Here is an 18985-nt window from a genome sequence, read left to right as displayed (position 1 = left end):
CTTTACACATAACTGACACATAGCCATAACAAAGGAGAGGGTAGGCAGTTATGTGTAGTTAAAGTTAGACCCTTAAGATTTCTACAGTTAAGGGATGTGTGCACTGTTTATGGCAAGACAAATTATCATTTAGAAATCTCAAATTAATTTATAGATATCTTTTAAAAGAAGGTTTAAATGAGATATCTAAAATTCTCTTTAAATCATTTTCATATATCTCAACATGATTTTATCTTTTAAATTATTTTCATATATATATATATATATATACAGTACTGTGCAAAAGTTTTAGGCAGGTGTGAAAAAATGCTGTAAAGTAAGAATGCTTTCAAAAATAGACATGTTAATAGATTATATTTATCAATTAACTAAATGCAAAGTGAGTGAACAGAAGAAAAATCTAAATCAAATCCATATTTGGTGTGACCACCCTTTGCCTTCAAAACAGCATCAATTCTTCTAGGTACACTTGCACAAAGTCAGGGATTTTGTAGGCATATAGTCAGGTGTATGATTAAACAGTTATACCAAACAGGTGCTAATGATCTTCAATTCAATATGTAGGTTGAAACACAATCATTAACTGAAACAGAAACAGCTGTGTAGGAGGAATAAAACTGGGTGAGGAACAGCCAAACTCAGCTAACAAGGTGAGGTTGCTGAAGACAGTTTACTGTCAAAAGTCATACACCATGGCAAGACTGAGCACAGCAACAAGACACAAGGTAGTTAGTTATACTGCATCAGTTTTGAAGGCAAAGGGTGGTCACAGCAAATATTGCTTTGATGTAGATTTTTCTTCTGTTCACTCACTTTGCATTTTGTTAATTGATAAATATAAACTATTAACATGTCTATTTTTGAAAGCATTCTTACTTTACAGCATTTTTTCACACCTGCCTAAAACTTTTGTACAGTATATATACAGTGTGTACATATATATATACAGTGCCTTGCATAAGTATTCACTCCCCTTGGACACTTCCACATTTTGTAGTGTTACAACCTGGAATTAAAATGGGTTTAATTAGGATTTTTTGTCATTGATCTACACAAAATAGTCCATAATGTTGAAGTGGGGAAAAAAATCTACATATTTTTCAAAGTTATTTACAAATAAAAAACTGAAAAGTCTTGATTGCATAAGTATTCACCCCCTTTGCTGTGACACCCCTAAATAAGCTTTGGTGCAACCAATTGCCTTCAGATAATTTGTTGAATGGAGTCCACCTGTGTGCAATTAGTGTCTCATGATCTCAGATTAAATGCATCTGTTTCTCGAAGGCCCCAGAGTTTGTTAGAGAGCATATATAAACAAACAGCATCATGAAGACCAAGGAGCTATCAAAACAAGTCCAGGATAAAGTTCTGGAGAATCAGGGTTGGGTTATAAAAAAATATCCCAAACTTTGAACATCCCCCAGAGCACTGTTAAATCCATTATTAAAAAATGGAAAGAATATGGCACAACGGTGACTCTACCTAGAGAAGGCCGTCCACCAAAACTCAGTGACCAGGTAAGGAGGGCATTAGTCAGAGAAGCAACCAAGAGGCCAATGGTAACTCTGAAGGAGCTGGAGAGATCCACAGCCGAGATGGGAGAAACCGTCCATGGGACAACTATAACCTGGACATTCCACAAAGCTGGGCTTTATGGAAGAGTGGCGAGAAGAAAGCCATTGCTGAAAAAAACCCATATCAAATTATGTTTGGATTTTGCCAAAAGGCATGTGGGAGACACAGCAAACATGTGGAAAAAGGTTCTCTGGTCTGATGAGACCAAAATTGAACTTTTTGGCCTTAGCGCAAAACGCTATGTGTGGCGCAAAGCTGTATTTTTTCATGGTGAGCATGGATTTCACAACTTCCATGAATTAGAACCAGTGCCGTGTAATAATAATATACGATTCTCTGTGAAAATCTCAATTTCTGAAAGAATACTATTTTTAGCATTTAAAAATCCACTGATTTAAATGTTCGCTTCATCAGCGGACAACTTGTTATATGAAATCCAGTTGAACTTGCTTACACTAAATTATGAAAACACGGCATACAGGGTTTTAAAAAAGCTTTAATAAAGGACACAGACATTTAGCTCTTGTTAACAGGGTGACAGACTTTAGTAAAAATACACTATTTATTTTTTGCCAAATTTACCCTTTGTATTTTTTCATTATGAAAGTTTGTTTTTAAATTGGATATTTTTATACCATTTTATTTTTACAATGGAAATGTAACCTATATTTTATTTTATTTTATTTAGTAGGTGAATCACCCAGAAAACATTTGATTTTTGTTTACATTTCATCAACATAAGCTCTCTGTATATATTTCTTGTTGTTTTATGAATGAGTATGAAATTGCCTTCGTGCCCTTGGATTGGATTTATAGTTTGCCTTTCTGACCTGTAGAATTGCTTTGGTGCCCCTGAATTTTCACGCCCAATGAAGGCAACATTGCCTTGCCCTTCATGACATTAACTTCATGCCCTGTGCACTATTATGTTTTCCAAAGCATATTCACATATTGAGAATTTGCAATAACAGGTACGACTGGCAAGCCCTCCTCCCCTCCTCCTGTGCTGATAGATAACAGGCAGATGAGTGAGAAGTTGGAGACCATCCTGTTCCAGTTGAGACAGGTCACTCGGGAAAGGGACGAACTGCGCAAAAGACTTGCACTTTCTTCCCCTGGCACCACCTTTGATGACTGTAGGTAGGTAATGCTGAGCAGAGGGCATGATTTTAGTACAGTATGGATACAATTATTGATCTGTTCCTGAAAGTAGGCAGCTAGACTTTTGTACTTCGGATTGATTTGTCGACCGCTTGTAATAAACTGCCTCTAATGAATTGTACAGCTGTGTGACAATCACAATTAAATAGGATCTCTTGAGACTGAACTTCTGCTGGAGCCTGTGCATTTTGATGTAAAATATACTCATTAATTACAGACTTTAAGTGCATTATACTTGAATGTTCCTTAACCTGAGAAATCACTACAGTATGTAGTTAACTAAAGCTTCAGAAATTGTATTTAAATATGTTTTCATTTAAAAAAGACCCTTTTTAGAGGTTTGCAATCAATCTGTGAGTATTAAGTTCATACCAGTAATTAGAGTAGGAGAAGTTGAGCAAAAGAGCTGGCTCACATGTGTATTAATTACTCTTTCCTATAAGTTCTATCTATAATTAGCTATGCATTTGGATTTTAAGCAAGAGGCTGTAATGAGGAAAACAAATGAAGATCTTAAGTATCGGCCACCTCGTAGTGTTTATCTCACTACCTGTGTGTTTTCTGTCTTGGACAGGCCCAATGCCAAACCAAGTCATGACTATGAACGTCTCAAGATACAGTGTATGAAGGCCATGGCAGACCTGCAGTCTCTGCAGAACCAGCACACCAAGACACTAAAGAGATGTGAGGAGGCAGTCAAAGAGGCAGATTTCTACCAGTAAGTGCAGTAGTGTCTATTCAATCAATCAATTCCTTTATTTAACCAGGTAAAAATAGTTGAACAAGTTCTCATTTACAACAGTGACCTGGCCAAGACGGATCAAACTGCAGTTCAAACATAGTGTTCTTTGGCAGGATTTTTGTGCTGTATTTGTCCTCCATAAATGTGTATAGTAAATTGAACCTGGTTTACTGCCAGGCTTTCTCCAATCCATGTTATATTATGACTAGGGCTTCTGATTTTCGGTTTTAACTGATAAAACCCGATAAAACACCCCCGATACAAAAAGAAAGCCAATAAACACCGGAAAAACTGTGGAAATGGTTAATCAATTCACGTTGACTTTTCACATTTAAAAAAAAAAAAACATACTACAAAAATAAGAATAAATACATTTCCCTGTGCTGCTTTCCTGACTTGTATCTATCATTGATTTGTTCTGAATACTTTAAACCCGCCCCAAATACTGAGTGACAGCACATTCCTACATTTCTATTGGAGACTCCGCTTGTGAGATTTAAGACGACATTACAATCAGGATGGAGACTTGTTAGCGGGATTTAAAGCTGTATTACAGTTAAGATACAGAGGATTTAAAACAGAATTGTGGCGAAATGTACAAAAATGCCTACACACAAAAACCCCAGAAGAATGTGCCCGTGACCATAGGGATTTTGTTGTGGAAGACAGCAAAGGAAAGAAGGTACAACTTAAGTGTGCAAGTACTGTTGAGTTACTATACATATTTTGACTCAAAAAAACACTCAAGCATTTTGGAAAGTAAGCGGAAACACTAATTTCATACAGTATATCAAAAACGAAAGCCCCGAAAAAAACGATTTGCATAAAACTCGAAAAAAATAGCCAAAAAATAAGCACTGAAAAATACAATTAATAAAACCTGAAAAACAGAAGCCCTAATTATGGCTGAGACTACAATGGAGCCGAGTATGACCCGTTACACATTTTAACCATCTCATGTTTTCATAATAAAAGATGTTCTATGGTAATTGGAGGGTGCCCACCTTGTTTTTCCCCAGGCTTATTTCTCCAATCTTTATTTATTAGAAATTAGTTGTTTTAATATTTTATTGGTGTCTGCAATATTTAACTGTGTAAATCACTTTGCCATATTTGTTTCTGTTTTGTTTGGATTAATAATTTTATTTTTTAAGTAAACAGATAACCACAAACACCAAATGTATCTGTGAGCATTTATTTGAAATGGCCCCAGGAGGGAAGGTTAAAGGGTCAGCCCCACTCACCAGAGAGCTGGGTTCTGCTGGTGTAAAAAAAAAAAATTCAATCAAACAGACATTTCTGACATAATTTGTAGCTTTAAGCTGTTTTTTCTTTTTTTTTTCTCTGAAAAGTGCTGTATTTTGAGCACAAGAGCTACCACAAATACATTTACTGTAATGTTGGTTATTTGCTGCAATTGAATGTTTTTCTGTCCTATTCAGAGGTTATATCAGGATAATCAGTTTGGATCATCAGCCAGAGCTTAGAGGGAAATTTATAGGGAGGATTTAAATTGTAATTCAATAAGATATCCTGATATTTGAATTTTGCTGTTATTGAGTTGTTGTTGTTGTTCTACAATAAAAGTTTATGGCAGTGCCACATTTTATATTCTACATAAATCAAATAAACAAATAAAATGGAGTCACATTTAAAGGTTCCAAACAATTGGTCGTCCTTTGATATTTATAGAGTAAAGGATGACAATGACAGTTTAAATATATATCTGTGCAAAAAGGTTAACATTTGTTGCTGTGAGATCATCGAATTCCAAAACAGATTTTTTAAAAGTTAATTTTAAATGTGGTACAGCAATATGTTTTAAAACTAAGTTATGTGCACATCATAGCTTGACCAGAAAAAAATAAATAAAATAAACTTAATGAAATAAGAAAGCTGTTTTTAAATTGAAAAATGGGAGTGGCCTGGAATGAGGAAACTATGCAAAACTTTACAAGCTATACTTAAAATACATTAAATTTAAGCAGTAAGACATACCAACATGTGCATTGTTGTGAAATTACTGCACTGCTTGGTGCGTTGTTAGGCCAGAGGCAAAGCCGAGCTGTGCGGTAATGCAAACCTTGAAGTGTCTTATGATTTATAAAATGGCCCATTTCAGGAGAAAATCATCCAAGCTTGGTTATAGAGATCCCATAAGTATGCTGTTATTAAACGCCACCAGTGCTTTGAACCCTGTTCAGTCAATTGGAGTGCTCAATTCACACAAGCCGCATTCTTAGAGAAATGTGAAAGCTATTGATGAACTGAAAATGCATGACTTTTTTGGCTACAGAATGTCCTTGACCCTCCCTGGATTTTCCTTGTAAATGAATCAAGCGCTTCATGATGCAAGAGGTTTCTTTTTGTTTTGACAGCATGTTGCACAGCCGCCTTTTAAGTGACCAGTCCCAACTGAAGGAGGAGATGGATTCCATGAAGAAAGAGAGTTCCCAGTTAGTACGGGAACACAACCACCTCAAACAGAGCTGTGAGGAGCTCAAGAGACTGCACGATGTGGACCAGAAGGAGGTCACTGACCTGAGGATACAGCAACAACAGGTACAATGTGGGGGTTCAAGTCTGGTTAATCTCCTAAATGCATGTAAGAATTAACTTGTTTTTAGACTTGCAGAAATGTATAGACAATAACATTCTCCCTGTGTATAGCGTGCATGACTGAGCAGCCTGAAGTTATATCTCTTGTATAACTCTCACCCCTGTATAATTCTCCATCTAAAATACCATATAGAATGCTGAACCAAGTATACAGCTCAAGGTGATACAGTAACAAACTGAGATTCTTGTGAAAGGGTGCATATGATATTTTGAAAATTACAGTAGTTGGATTTTTTGTAATCCACCAGAAAACCCACCAGAATGCTGTTACTTGTTGTTTTGTTTTATACAATACATTTTCTTAACTCTTATTAGCATTAGCAGCAGTAGGTCACCATTGTTATTTCAAAATGAAGTATAACAAGCAAGTAAAGAACCAAACGATCTTCATTAAAATAGGTTTTAAAACACTACTTTGTTTGTGACCGAAAAAAATTAGGCATTTCACTGCCACGTTGGCCATATCAATGATACAGCCACATGCTGAATGTGAAAAATAATATGGTATACTCTGTTGCAATATTATGGAGGTGTTCGAAGGCATATTTAAATATGGGTTTAATTCTATTTTAAATGAATACATATTAAATGCAGTTAATTCGTTTGATTAAAAACCATGTCAGTTTCATGAGTGCAGCACTGCCCCATTTATCATTTGCTCACCATCTCCTAATATTACTTGCATTGCTTAAAGAGACTTGCGGTGCTTGTCCTATTCAGTTTGGAGAGATAGTAATATATGACCAATTCACTTTAGTGCTAATGACAGTGAAAGGTTAAAAGAATGATTGAATCAGCCCTATTTTTTCAGGTTCACAGCCTCTATTCAGTTAGAACAAAGCTGCTTGTTTGATTAATGTTTTTAAAGTTCAGAACAGAAAAAGAAAGCTTTGCAGGGGTGAAAGAATGAGCCATTTTGAATTGTATATAACTGTTTGGTTGTCACATCACCAGGGGGTAGTTTTTACTAGAAAAGTTCATGGACTAAGGAGGAAAACAAGACAACAGAATGACAAGTTGCAAAACAGTCTTTTTGGAACTGTGGTCGCAGAAAAATTTGAAACTTGCGACGGCAGCTTAAAAACAAATCTTGACCAGGAAGGTTTTTTTTTTTGTTTGAGTGTGAATGTTGAAACTCATGTGTCAAGTTTAAGTGAAATTGTGTGTCTTTAACAGCAGGGACTCCCCAAACAGTGAAGTCACTTGATAGACCTAAAGGTCCAAGGTCAAAGCAAACCACAAAAGACAGAGATTGTCCTTTTTGTATTCTCTACCAGCTAAAAGCGGTGCAATCCCCTTTTAAGTCGGTATCCAGAGATATCAAAGGGCTGAAAAGTTTCTAAAGGCTTTTCATTTATCAGCATTTTGTTTTGATAGATTGAAAGTGTTAAACTGGGAAGTGTTTTAACACAGCATGTTTTCTCTAAAAAGGCCACATATACTGATGCACATGTCTAAGTTTTACATCAATAGCTCATTGGGCACATACATAATGTTATTTACATTTAAAATAGTGAGCAGATAGGTTTGTTGATTGTTTGAGTATTATTGTTCCTTGGGATAACAAAATACTGAGCTCAAGTCATGTGACTTCATGAAAACGGCAGGTGCTCAGTGTTTGGTATTTGAGTTGAGTTAAAATTGCCAAAATGAATTGATTTAATGATTTTAATTAACGCAAGAACAAAGAAAGGTACGGCCATGCCCTGCTTAAGTAATGAAGATCGCCTGGTTGCTATCAGCATGATTGGAGGCGGCCTGTCTGTGAGAGAAGTTGCCCAGAGAATGAGATGTTCTGCTTCAACAATCAGCAGACTAGTCCAGATAATCCAGGAAACTGGCTCTGTGAGGGACAGGCCACATCCTGGAATGCAGAGGGTCACCACACCGACCCAGGACCGTCACATCCGACTGATCCATCTGCGTAATTGTTTTCAGACTGCAGTGGCTACAGCATGAGAAATTCCAGGAAGAAATAACCTGCACATCATCAGAATGACTAGATCGCTGTCTGCATGAAAATGATTTGCATGCTCGGAGGCCGTTCAGGGGTGACGTTGACAGCTGAGAGACTAAATCGCCATCTTCCGTGTGCCAGAGAACACCTGAGGTGGTGGTAGAGAGAGTGGTGGAGTGTTTTATTCATCGATGAATGCCATTTTGCCCTTGACAGACCTGATGGAAGACAACGTGTGTGGAGACGTCGTGGTGAGCGTTATGCTGACTGTTGTGTTGTTCAAGCCAACCAGTGGGGCGGTGGAAGTGTGAACGCTTTCTCAACGCTGCAGGGATTGTGTTAATGCTCAGGGAGGTCATACACAATACTAACCTTTTAATGTTTTCATTTTGACAGTGTGTCACGTTTCATACTGAAAAGTATCATGATTCTTTGATGTGTATTTTTGTTCACATTTTCTGTGATTTTGTTTGATATCTATGTTTAAAATATTTGATTAAATCCATTGGACCTGAGCGTTGCTTCATTTGTGCATCAGTATATTTTAGGTGGACAGCAAACCAAAGCTGTCATCTATTTTTCATCACCAATGACCATAAATCCTAGTATATCTTCTGAATTTTGGACAAGTTTCCTTTAATCATTCAATTTGACTATCGGTCGCAATTGCTGGATACTAACATTTAGACTAAAGCTTCCATTGAGGGAGCTTCTCTGTAATTGTCATTCCGCCTCTACTCCTTCAACCACTTATGTCCACACATGAACCATTTTCAATGTTGGGAAAACTCGTGGGACATTTTGGTTTATGAATTATAAAGACTTTTGAGATATTGGCTTCATACTCTATTCTCAGTGTCAAGTACAATCGTGGTTTTCATACAAGAAAAATCAACCATTTTTTGGCAGTAATTTTAATAAGATGTTGACATGTCAGAGATCGTTTGAGGTACTTGCTTCATATTTGAAAGGTTAGCACTGGATGCTACATTTGTTGGCGACCATGACACTAACCTGCACTAATATAGCTGCCATACTGGGGCCATGTGACTTTCCTGGGTCAATAGACAGAACACTTTTAGTTCTTGCATTTTTATTTTGTACAATATGCCAAAGAGAATATTTAAAGGGAAAATAACCAGTGCTTTAAAACCATTTCTTACTGTACCATAACATTGTTGCAAGTCCCTTGTATTTCTTCTGTAAATCATTTAGGTTTCTAGACTTTATGTTCACTCCCATTGCTGCAAAAACAATTAAAAGTAAATATGTTTTGTAAAACTAATCTACAGGAAAAATATACCATTTTACTTAGGTTAAGAATGAGTATCTGACTTCACTAGTTTTATATATGTAAAAATAAAAAGGAAAATCGGGAGAGCCCTGATGCTTTAAGTTTGCTGTGTTATATTGCCATCTACTGGCTTAACTGTGTAAATCAAATTGAATGACAATTTCAGGCAAAGGGCTATTGTGTCATGTTAATGGGATTTGTTTATTAATCTTAACACCTGAAGACGAGAATTCGTGGTATTGAAAGCTAGTGCTTTTAATATACATATTCAGCTGATCATTTAGAAAGGTATCGCCAAAAAAACTTTGTACTAATATTGTAGGACTTGTGTAGTATTGTTTTACAAACAGGATACATTGTGATGGTCCATTTATGAGAATATAAATCAAAACATTGCCTCAAGCACAGCAGTAACAATGAATGACATCTAAGCTTCTTATAAAGAATGGAGACGTTCAAGTTTAAAAATCTAAGCCCCATTTTTTGCTGTATAAACAAATCTGTAAAGAGTATTATCTGATCTATATGTCTCTGTATAACACTGCAGCATTCTAGGTACCCTAATGTCCTTTTTATCTGTGATATGCTCTTTCTACATTTAACATTTGGATATATCAACAAAACAAAGGTATAAAGAAGGGTGTGGTGCTAAAACCTACTCCTATGAAGAGCCACTGATGTATTTTACATGCATACTTTCCACTGGAGTGTATCTTACTGCAAAGTACTAAAGGAATGTTTGGTTTCCTTTAGATGTTGAGGGAGAATGGGTCATCGGAGATCCTTAACAAGCTGTACGACACTGCCATGGACAAGCTGGAGGGTGTAAAGAAAGACTACGATGCACTAAGAAAACGGTACAACGACAAGATCGCCAACCACAACACAGATCTAAGTCGGCTGGAGCAGGCTGAGGAGGACAATCGACAGCTTCAGAAACAGCTTGACATTATAATGAAACAGAGAGACACGGCTATGCACTACCAACAGCAGTATTCTTCTTCCCTAAGGAGGTACCAGAACTGTAAAATAAACACTGAATTGTAAGCAATGTAGAGAGACGAAATAGAAACTGGTATTATAGTATAATTCTTTGACAAACGGTTTGATGAGAAGTCTTTGTCGCTGTCTACTTTGACATCTGTGCTGTGACTAGGAACTTTCAGCAGGAGGTGGTTATACATTACACCTTAAGACATGTTGCAACTGAGAAATTATTATTATTAAAATTATTTTTTTCTACAGGTAACTTTTTATACAAGAATTGTCTATAGAACTGATACCAAAATTGTCAACTGTTTGTCAGAGAATTGTAGTAGTTGGTGGTGGTGGGTTTTTTTTGTTTGTTTTTTTAAATTAGTTTCTACATAAAAAAAAAAATGACTGGGTAAATAAGAAAACAGAATTCTCACATTGACAGTAGAGTTGTTTATTTTTCACCTCAAACACCCAGAAATCTACGTAGAAAAAAAAAAATACTAGGACACACTCCAGACATGCTGGGATTTAGTAATGTTCTATTTATAGAACAGTGGGAACAATTGACATTTTCCACACTCTGTCATATTAATCTAGGTCTTTAACATTTGCCACAATGTCAGTTCAGGAATGGGTAGTCTATTATCAGAGCAATTTTCTTCTAGACTTGCCTGAAATTGAATTGATGCCTGTGAAAATCGGTGCATTTACCCAGATTAAAAGTGGTATTAGATTATGTTATCATACTACATATAAATGCATTGTTAATTTTTTTTAGATGCATAGCGGGAGAGAGAAATGTATGTTGTCTACTTTGTGGGACAAACTCTTTAATATTGTAGCGATCTCGGTTCCCGCAGGCAGGCGCATCACACAGGGCGAGGAAATCCACACACAGGCGGAGGGCGGGCGTGAACCCGGGTCCTCTCGCACTGAAGCATAGCACCGTTACCGCTGTGCAAAAGAGCCGGCTCCTTTGCAAGGAGCGTATATCGGGCTTATGTCTCTGTGTGTGATTACGTCACCTACCAGCCCTACTGCTGCCTTCCCCCATGCATGCTACATTCTCCCCTGCCAGCGTCAAGTCCGCCCTGGACTTGCTAACCAGGCTACAGTCCGACGAGTGCGTGCTGGGGTACCTGCGTCCCGCTTCTGACACCAATGTAGCGATCTCGGTTCCCGCAGGCAGTTGCATCACATAGGGCGAGGAAATCTACACACAGGCGGAGGGCGGGCGCGAACCCGGGATTTCTCGCACTGAAGCATAGCGCCGTTACCGCTGTACAAAAGAGCCGGCTCCTTTGCAAGGAGCGTATATTGGGCTTATGTCTCTGTGTGTGATTACGTCACCTACCAGCCCTACTGCTGCCTTCCCCCGTGCACGCTAGACTCTCCCCTGCCAGCCTCAAGTCCGCCCTGGACTTGCTAACCAGGCTACAGTCCGACGAGTGCGTGCTGGGGTACCTGCATCCCACTCTGACACCAATGTAGCGATCTCGGTTCCCGCAGGCAGGCGCATCACACAGGGCGAGGAAATCCACATACAGGCGGAGGGCGGGTCCGAACTCGGGTCCTCTCGCACTGAAGCATAGCGCCGATACCGCTGTACAAAAGAGCCGGCTCCTTTTGCAAGGAGCGTATATCGGGCTTATGTCTCTGTGTGTGATTACGTCACCTACCAGCCCTACTGCTGCCTTCCCCCCGTGCACGCTACAATATTGTAAGCACTGAATGCTTTATTGATTTAAACTTGAGGAAGCAGTGCACACAGCAGAATGTAGAAAGTGCATGTCAATTACAGTGTCTTGCATACAAGGCAAAAATTAAACCTTAAATCACCTAGATTTAACATGTAGGTATTTTAGATACCATTAGATTTTTAATGAAAAAACTACATGGGCATATATGAGATTCTATTCTACATACTGTGGATGTAGTTTATGGTGACCATCTTTAGGATCATACCAACCGACCATCAGTGTGTTATTTCCATCCTTGACGAGTGTGTGAACATTATCATGTGGCACTCAGTAACTTGTTCCTATATTTTTTATGTTCTAGATTTGACTCGATTCAGCAAGAGTTAACCAAGACCACAGCACAGAATAAGGAATTGCAAAGGGAAATGGAGCGGTTACAGTCCGAGGCGACGCGGTACAAAACTCTTCAGCTGAAAGCAGTGAAGGATTCTGAGAAATACAAAGAAGAGCGGGACTCTGTGTTTAATGAATACCGCCTCATTATGAGTGAGAGAGACCAGGTCATCAAAGAGGTGGACAAGCTACAAACTGAGCTAGAGGCAGCCGAAGCAAAACTTAAGAACACCTCCTGTGAAAGAAAAGTAGCCAGCGAGGAAATGGAAGCACTTCGACAGGTATGGCTTGAATCGGCAAAGCAATCCATTGTAGCTTAAATGATAATACTACATTAGTCCTAATGTTAGTCTTTCAGCATGCAGTAACTTTAAACAAAAACAAAAAAACGACCATACTATAACCAATTACTAGTTTTTGTTTTGCATAGAAATAAGAATACAGCATACAAAAATAATACAGCGGCACACTCGGGTCTAGGAAAAGTAATCTGGTGTTTTGTTTTGCAGCGAGTTTATTTTTCCTTGACCTGCAGTGCTGAAAGAGTTAATATCAGTGCACTGCCCTGTAGTGAACTGTTTTGATTTTCAGTTTTTTTGATTTCTAAAAAGCTTTCCTATTCATATGTTAAGGAGCTGAATTCGGCATTAGTGGAGCGAGATTGTGCAATTTGTGAGAGGAACGAGTTACTAGAAAAATACTGCCATGAAGTAAAAGACAAGACAGAGGCCCAAAAGGATCTTGACCAGGCCTGTAAAGACATTGAAACTGTGAAAGAAGAGCGAGACGTGGCCAGGAAAGAGAGGACAGAAGCCATCACCCAGAGGGACCAGCTGCTGAGGGAGTATTACCAAGCCAGACAAGTTAGTAAAGTTTCATATCTGTCTTTTAAAAATGTGACATTCTTTAACCACCCAACGTTCTAGAAAGTGCTTCCTTTATTGCCTCAATGTGAAATAACTTCTTTCTGAAAATGTAGAGCAAACAAAAGACTAAACTATGGAGGAATGTAGTAAACAGACACCAAGGATAACATTTGAGAGTGCAATTAAACATGATTGCCAGACACTGCCTCTTCGCTTTGCATGATGGGTACAGACAGTGTGGTTACTGGCTCCCAGTCTGGAGTGCTGTTTGCTATTTTTAAAATCTGAGTATTTACGTCCAGTTTTTCCAACTTAATCCCCTTCCCCCATCTGTCTGTCTAGCAGTGACACCTTCTGGGGTAGACGGTGTGGAGCAGCAGTAAGTTCACCCACAGCAAGTCAAGTCAAATTAATTTAAGCCACTGTCTGTCATTGCCAGTGTCTTCTGGTCTGGATTGATCCTCACCATCAAAGTGGCATAAATATTACTTGGGGGACCTATTCGATAATAATTTTAAATCAATTATGCTTGAAGTTAATTTTTATAAGAAGAACCCCACAAAAGCTCTCTTTGTGCCTGTAAAAGAGTCCCCAGCAACTCAAGTAAAAGCACTGCTGCGTGGGGAGCAGGGTTAGTCATGTGATCAAGATCTTGCAAGTTCAAATACCTGATTTAATAATTCACAGATGAATGTATTGCTTGGTATTAATAAATAGTAGCAGTAACTGCTAGAAAGGCAGGTGAACAAATCCATTGCAGGGTGAAACAGCTCCTTGTTTTATGATATTCAGTGTTGCTCTCTAGTGTTTCATTGTGATACTGTATGTCAATGTAATGCAACAGTGTCATAAATCACAATTTTCTTTTTAGTCCGAGTGCATACTATTTAAAATGTGGTACTGGGTTAATGCAATGTAAATTATTTAAATTGGTATAGAGAACATCAAGAATAGATTTAACACAGATATCTGCTTTATTGTTATTGTTATTGTTATTATTGTTATTATTGTTATTTTCAAATCATAGAAGCAAGATTCTGCCACAATGGATATGGAAAGAGCGAATAAAGAAATTGAAATGCTCAGGAAGCAGTATGAGGCCATGGCCCAGGAAATGAAGGAGGCTGTGCAGGAGGCAGAAGTGGCCAAGTGCCGGAGAGACTGGGCCTTCCAAGAACGGGACAAGATTGTGGCAGAAAGAGAAAGCATAAGGTGTGTTTTTTTTTTTTTTTACCTAGTTCCACAAAAAATTATCAGTATTGAAATAAAATATTTATGTTATGAAATAGTATGACCAATAGTATGCAAGCATGTATTTATTTTTTTTAGTACCAAGTGGACTGAACTGTATCCAGTTCTTAACTCTCAACATTGCAGTAAAACAGAAACTTGGCTCAGAACTGCAGACCACTCTAATTAATAATATAGGAAATGTTTGTTATACTATGGTAATCTTTCCAAACAGTTACCGGTATTTAATAAATAAAAAATGTATACTTTTAATTATGTATTTAAATAACTATGGTATGATCTCTGTGGACTATACAAGTTAACCAAATGAGTTGTGTGGGTGACGTGTGTTGTTTTTGTTGTTGTTTTATTGAGCTCTGAGTGATTTACCTTAATCATGTACTCTGGAATTTTATAAAACATATTGGCAACATGTCCAGGTGCACATTCATGAGAGTGTTCTTTTGTATTGCTGTCTCTTTCCTCTAGATCCCTGTGTGATAACCTGAGAAGGGAAAGAGACAGAGCGGTGAGTGACTTGGCAGAAGCTCTTCGTAATCTCGATGATATGAGGAAACAGAAAAACGATTCTGTGCGGGAGCTCAAAGAATTAAAGTAAGTTATAGGACACTTGGTTCTGACATGCTTGAACCTTGTCTATAGCATTCAGCTAGAGTCAGGCAAAAGCCTGGTGTTATGCAAATTTTTTCCAAGTTTTCAATCATTTTTAAATAGTAATGTATCAAGCAATATGTATGACCTTGGAAGACTTTCTGTCCTTCCAAAGCAGTTATAGATTGTATTTCAATAGGCTGTTGTGCAATCTCTGTCTTATTCCTTTGGCATTCTGACCTTGGCATCTGTGCTTCAAAGGCGGGTTGAGCCTTCAGTACTTACTAGACACCTACAAACAGCCATCTGCTTGTGCAAGGTCTGTGCAACAAAGACTTATTTGTGAAATACATTCCAATGAACAACATTCTCTATTTTGGCATGATTATGGTTATTGTTATTTTTTACTAGAGCTGAAACATTTATTTTTGTATCGCATGTATAAAAAGAAGTCTGTGGTCGGCAGCAAGTCGATGGAGTTTACCTGGTCAAAAGAAAAATTGTATTTGTTATTTTAATACATTTCTTTTGTCTTACATTTTGCTTTATTTCTAAGAGAGAAGATGGAGAACCAGTTAGAAAAAGAGGCTTGTTTTCGACAGTTGATGGCTCACAACTCGCACGATTCAGCTATCGATACAGATTCATTGGAGTGGGAGACTGAAGTGGTAGAATTTGAAAAAGATAGGGTAAATGAATGTGTATATATTTTTTTTTAGATTATTATTATTATTATTATTATTATTATTATTATTATTATTATTATTATTATTATTATTCAGTTTGCAATGAATGGGGTTTGTGTACGTAATGTTCTGTGTAAAGATTTGGTATGTCATGCCCTGCATATTTGTCTGTTGCAGGAAGATATGGATTTGAAAGCACTTGGGTTTGATGTGGCTGAGGGGATGAATGAGCCCTATGTGCCGGGGGACTCTGGAATATTTGTCACCAAGGTAGATAAAGGAAGTATTGCAGATGGAAGACTAAGGTGATAATCTTTAATTTTATAATGTTTGTTTGCAGCAATTTGATTCTTTAATGTGTGTAACCTTTGTCATTGTAAGGGTTTTTCTAAACCCCGTCCTCCCCCTCCCCCCAGAGTGAACGACTGGCTGTTGAAGATAAATGACGTGGACCTTGCTAACAAAGACAGGAAACAGGTTATCAAAGCAGTGCTTAATGGAGGAGGAATAATCAATATGGTTGTCCGCAGAAGAAAGTCTTTAGGTGGAAGAATTGTAACACCTGTACACATTAACCTTGTGGGACGCAAAGGTATATTTCCAGTGTTTTAACAGTCAAGTTATGTATTTTAACCTCAGTTTTATGTGCATTTCATATTTGCAGTGCATAACAAAGTTAATGTTAATAAATGTGTGTCATTATATAGTATTTGTCTACCCCTCCCCCACCGCCATCCATTAGAAAAATAATAGAAACTAGACTTCTTTCTTTCTTAATTAACAATAATATCCAGGGAATTTTAAGTCTCACTGAATTTTAAGTTGCCATGCTTCAGAGTAAGGTGTGTCTAATTTGGTAAACACTAAAATATAATGTAATTTATGACACGATTTTAAGAATGAGATATGTTGTCAAAAAGACTGCTTATGACTTGTGAAAAATGTAATGCTGTGATTACAGGGTAGTACAGTAGTGTTCTGTTGTCATTATTTCAGATAGTGGAGTCAGCCTGGAGAGTGGCGTTTTTGTGGCTGCTATTGTACCTGGCAGTCCAGCTGCTAGGGAGGGATCTCTTTCTGTGGGGGACAGACTCATTGCTGTAAGTACTAAGAGCCCTTTATACAATTTGTCCTATCCTGTGTTTGTAGAAAGTACCCTATAGAATAAAGTATATACAGCTAAATAGGCTGTGCAAATAAATTAAGGTTGTGTTACTTGAAATACATTTTTCTCAAGTCAACAAATCAGAAATGTAAGGGATCTTCATATGATGTATGCAGTACAGTGCTGATTCTAATTTTCTATCCCCAGATTAATGGAATTGCACTAGATAACAAAACACTGACTGAATGTGAAGCTTTGCTGCAGAACTGCAGGGATTCTCTAAGTCTCTCGCTGATGAAGGTGAATATTAAAAATCTTCATTTAGATGTAGAAACTCCTTCAAATTAGCTACACTGATACCACATTTGAATGCAATAGGTAGGTGAGATTGGAAAACTAAATAGTATGAATCTTGCTTGGGTGGTAATGCCTGGGCATGCTATATTCAACACTTTCCTAGTGAGGAATTGTGGATGCATGCTGTAGAGGGATTTCTTCAATTAAACTGTGCTGTGGTAAAAGTCAATCAACCTATATTTAGGTATAGTTCCTGTAAAGGCACTTAAGGCTTCTTCTTACTTTTTTATGTAGTTTTTCCCACAGAGTTCTTCTGGGCAGAACATATTTGAAAACCTGAGAGACTTCGAGAAAACATCTAACTGTAGGGTTCACTCCTCTGAGGTACACGTGAGGAATAGCAGAAACTTGAAACACAACAGCTCGACCCAGACAGACATTTTCAACCCAGACACTGTGGATGGGAAAGAAGATCGGAGTGATTCTGAAGAAACTTCATTTTGCGATCACAAGCCGTTTTCCACTGGCTCTCTGCATACAAACTCTCATAGGTCTATACAGTACGCCTGCCACGGGAATGCAGAGCACAGTCCGGGCTCCTTCAGTGCAAATATGTTCTCGGACCATGGCTATGGGATTGTGGAAGCTGAAAAAAGACGATTCACCTTTGACCCCACAGTTGCTGACTGCATCATGATTGAAACTACCCTTGAAAAAGGCCCTAAGCACAGCGGTGGCACATGGCCAAAAATGATGGTTGATGTTTCATCAGAAACTGCACAGCTATCTATATTTAAGATACCAAAACAGAGGAAATCAATTTTTGATACAGATACATTTAAAAGGCCAGAGACCCCCTCAAAAATCGACTATTTATCTCCTGGGCAGTTACCAGCACATTCACCCCAGGCTTCAAAGGTATCGATAACACCAACTCCTCCAACACCACCGACAAGGAGTGATTCCTTCAAGTTTAAACACAAACCGCAGACCAGCTCTGCCTCTGACTCCACAATAACTACGGGGTCACCTCCGACAAGCCCGGCCCAGTCCCCTGTCACAATGGGAACTAAACAAGAGCTTGCCCATGAGGGCCGTGACAGGAATGGCAACCATTACATCCTCGAGGGAAGTATGGACTGCAATATTATCTCTTCAAGGAAATCCTGTGATGAGGATGTTGGTCATCAGAGAGTTGAGGAGCCAGAGGTCAAGAGACCCAGACCAAAATCAGCCCCAGCTTTGAGGCATAAGCTGACTCCTTTGCCAGTGCTTGTACCGGCACTTCAAGTAGGCAACCATATATTTTTACTGGTCATTTTACACGAATATGCTGAATAGATAGGCATAATGGTAACTCATGTGGAAGCTCAAATTGTATAATGCAAATCCATTTCTTTGGCAAATTGTTTGGTTCTTATGTAGTCTGTCATATAAATTACTTTAAAGGGGCATCAAAGTCTAGAGAGGATTCAGCTTACAGTGCTATGACTTTTTAGTGTTCCTAACCATGCTCTTTTTGTGTATTCAACAAAAACGTCTAGTATTGGTCTCCAAAATTTAAAAAGGCTGTAAACGTTTAGTTTGAATGATTTTCAACAAACTGAGTGGTACACTTTGCTCTTGAAATGTTTGCTTTTAGCAACTTTTGTTTGCCTACAGTGTTAACCTTATAAGGTTAGGGGACAGGACTCATTTGACATTGACACTGTTTCAGTATTTTTCCAAAAGGGGGAAAAGGTTTTAACAGTATTGGTTGTTTATTAATAT

The 18985-nt window shown here is 38.0% G+C and overlaps 1 protein-coding gene across 5 annotated transcripts in view; it reads left to right on the top strand.

Annotated features, from left to right (window-relative positions):
* LOC117415620 (disks large homolog 5-like) overlaps positions 1 to 18985 on the top strand; it is a 52198-nt gene that overhangs the window by 17134 nt on the left and 16079 nt on the right. For 3 of the 5 annotated variants that reach the window (XM_059026378.1, XM_059026377.1, XM_059026380.1), the window contains exons 3-16: positions 2547 to 2715; positions 3311 to 3454; positions 5857 to 6040; positions 10102 to 10391; positions 12388 to 12700; positions 13052 to 13282; positions 14313 to 14497; positions 15005 to 15130; positions 15684 to 15816; positions 15991 to 16118; positions 16230 to 16405; positions 16810 to 16913; positions 17126 to 17218; positions 17510 to 18505. In XM_059026378.1, coding sequence (XP_058882361.1) covers positions 2547 to 2715; positions 3311 to 3454; positions 5857 to 6040; positions 10102 to 10391; positions 12388 to 12700; positions 13052 to 13282; positions 14313 to 14497; positions 15005 to 15130; positions 15684 to 15816; positions 15991 to 16118; positions 16230 to 16405; positions 16810 to 16913; positions 17126 to 17218; positions 17510 to 18505 — 3272 coding nt within the window. The remainder of the gene's footprint in view (positions 1 to 2546; positions 2716 to 3310; positions 3455 to 5856; positions 6041 to 10101; positions 10392 to 12387; positions 12701 to 13051; positions 13283 to 14312; positions 14498 to 15004; positions 15131 to 15683; positions 15817 to 15990; positions 16119 to 16229; positions 16406 to 16809; positions 16914 to 17125; positions 17219 to 17509; positions 18506 to 18985) is intronic. The other 2 variants (XM_059026379.1, XM_034026199.3) reach the window with 1 other exon arrangement.

The sequence above is a fragment of the Acipenser ruthenus genome, chromosome 7, assembly GCF_902713425.1.
Source record: "Acipenser ruthenus chromosome 7, fAciRut3.2 maternal haplotype, whole genome shotgun sequence".
NCBI lineage: Eukaryota > Metazoa > Chordata > Actinopteri > Acipenseriformes > Acipenseridae > Acipenser > Acipenser ruthenus.
This window is presented reverse-complemented; position numbering and strand designations above follow the sequence as displayed.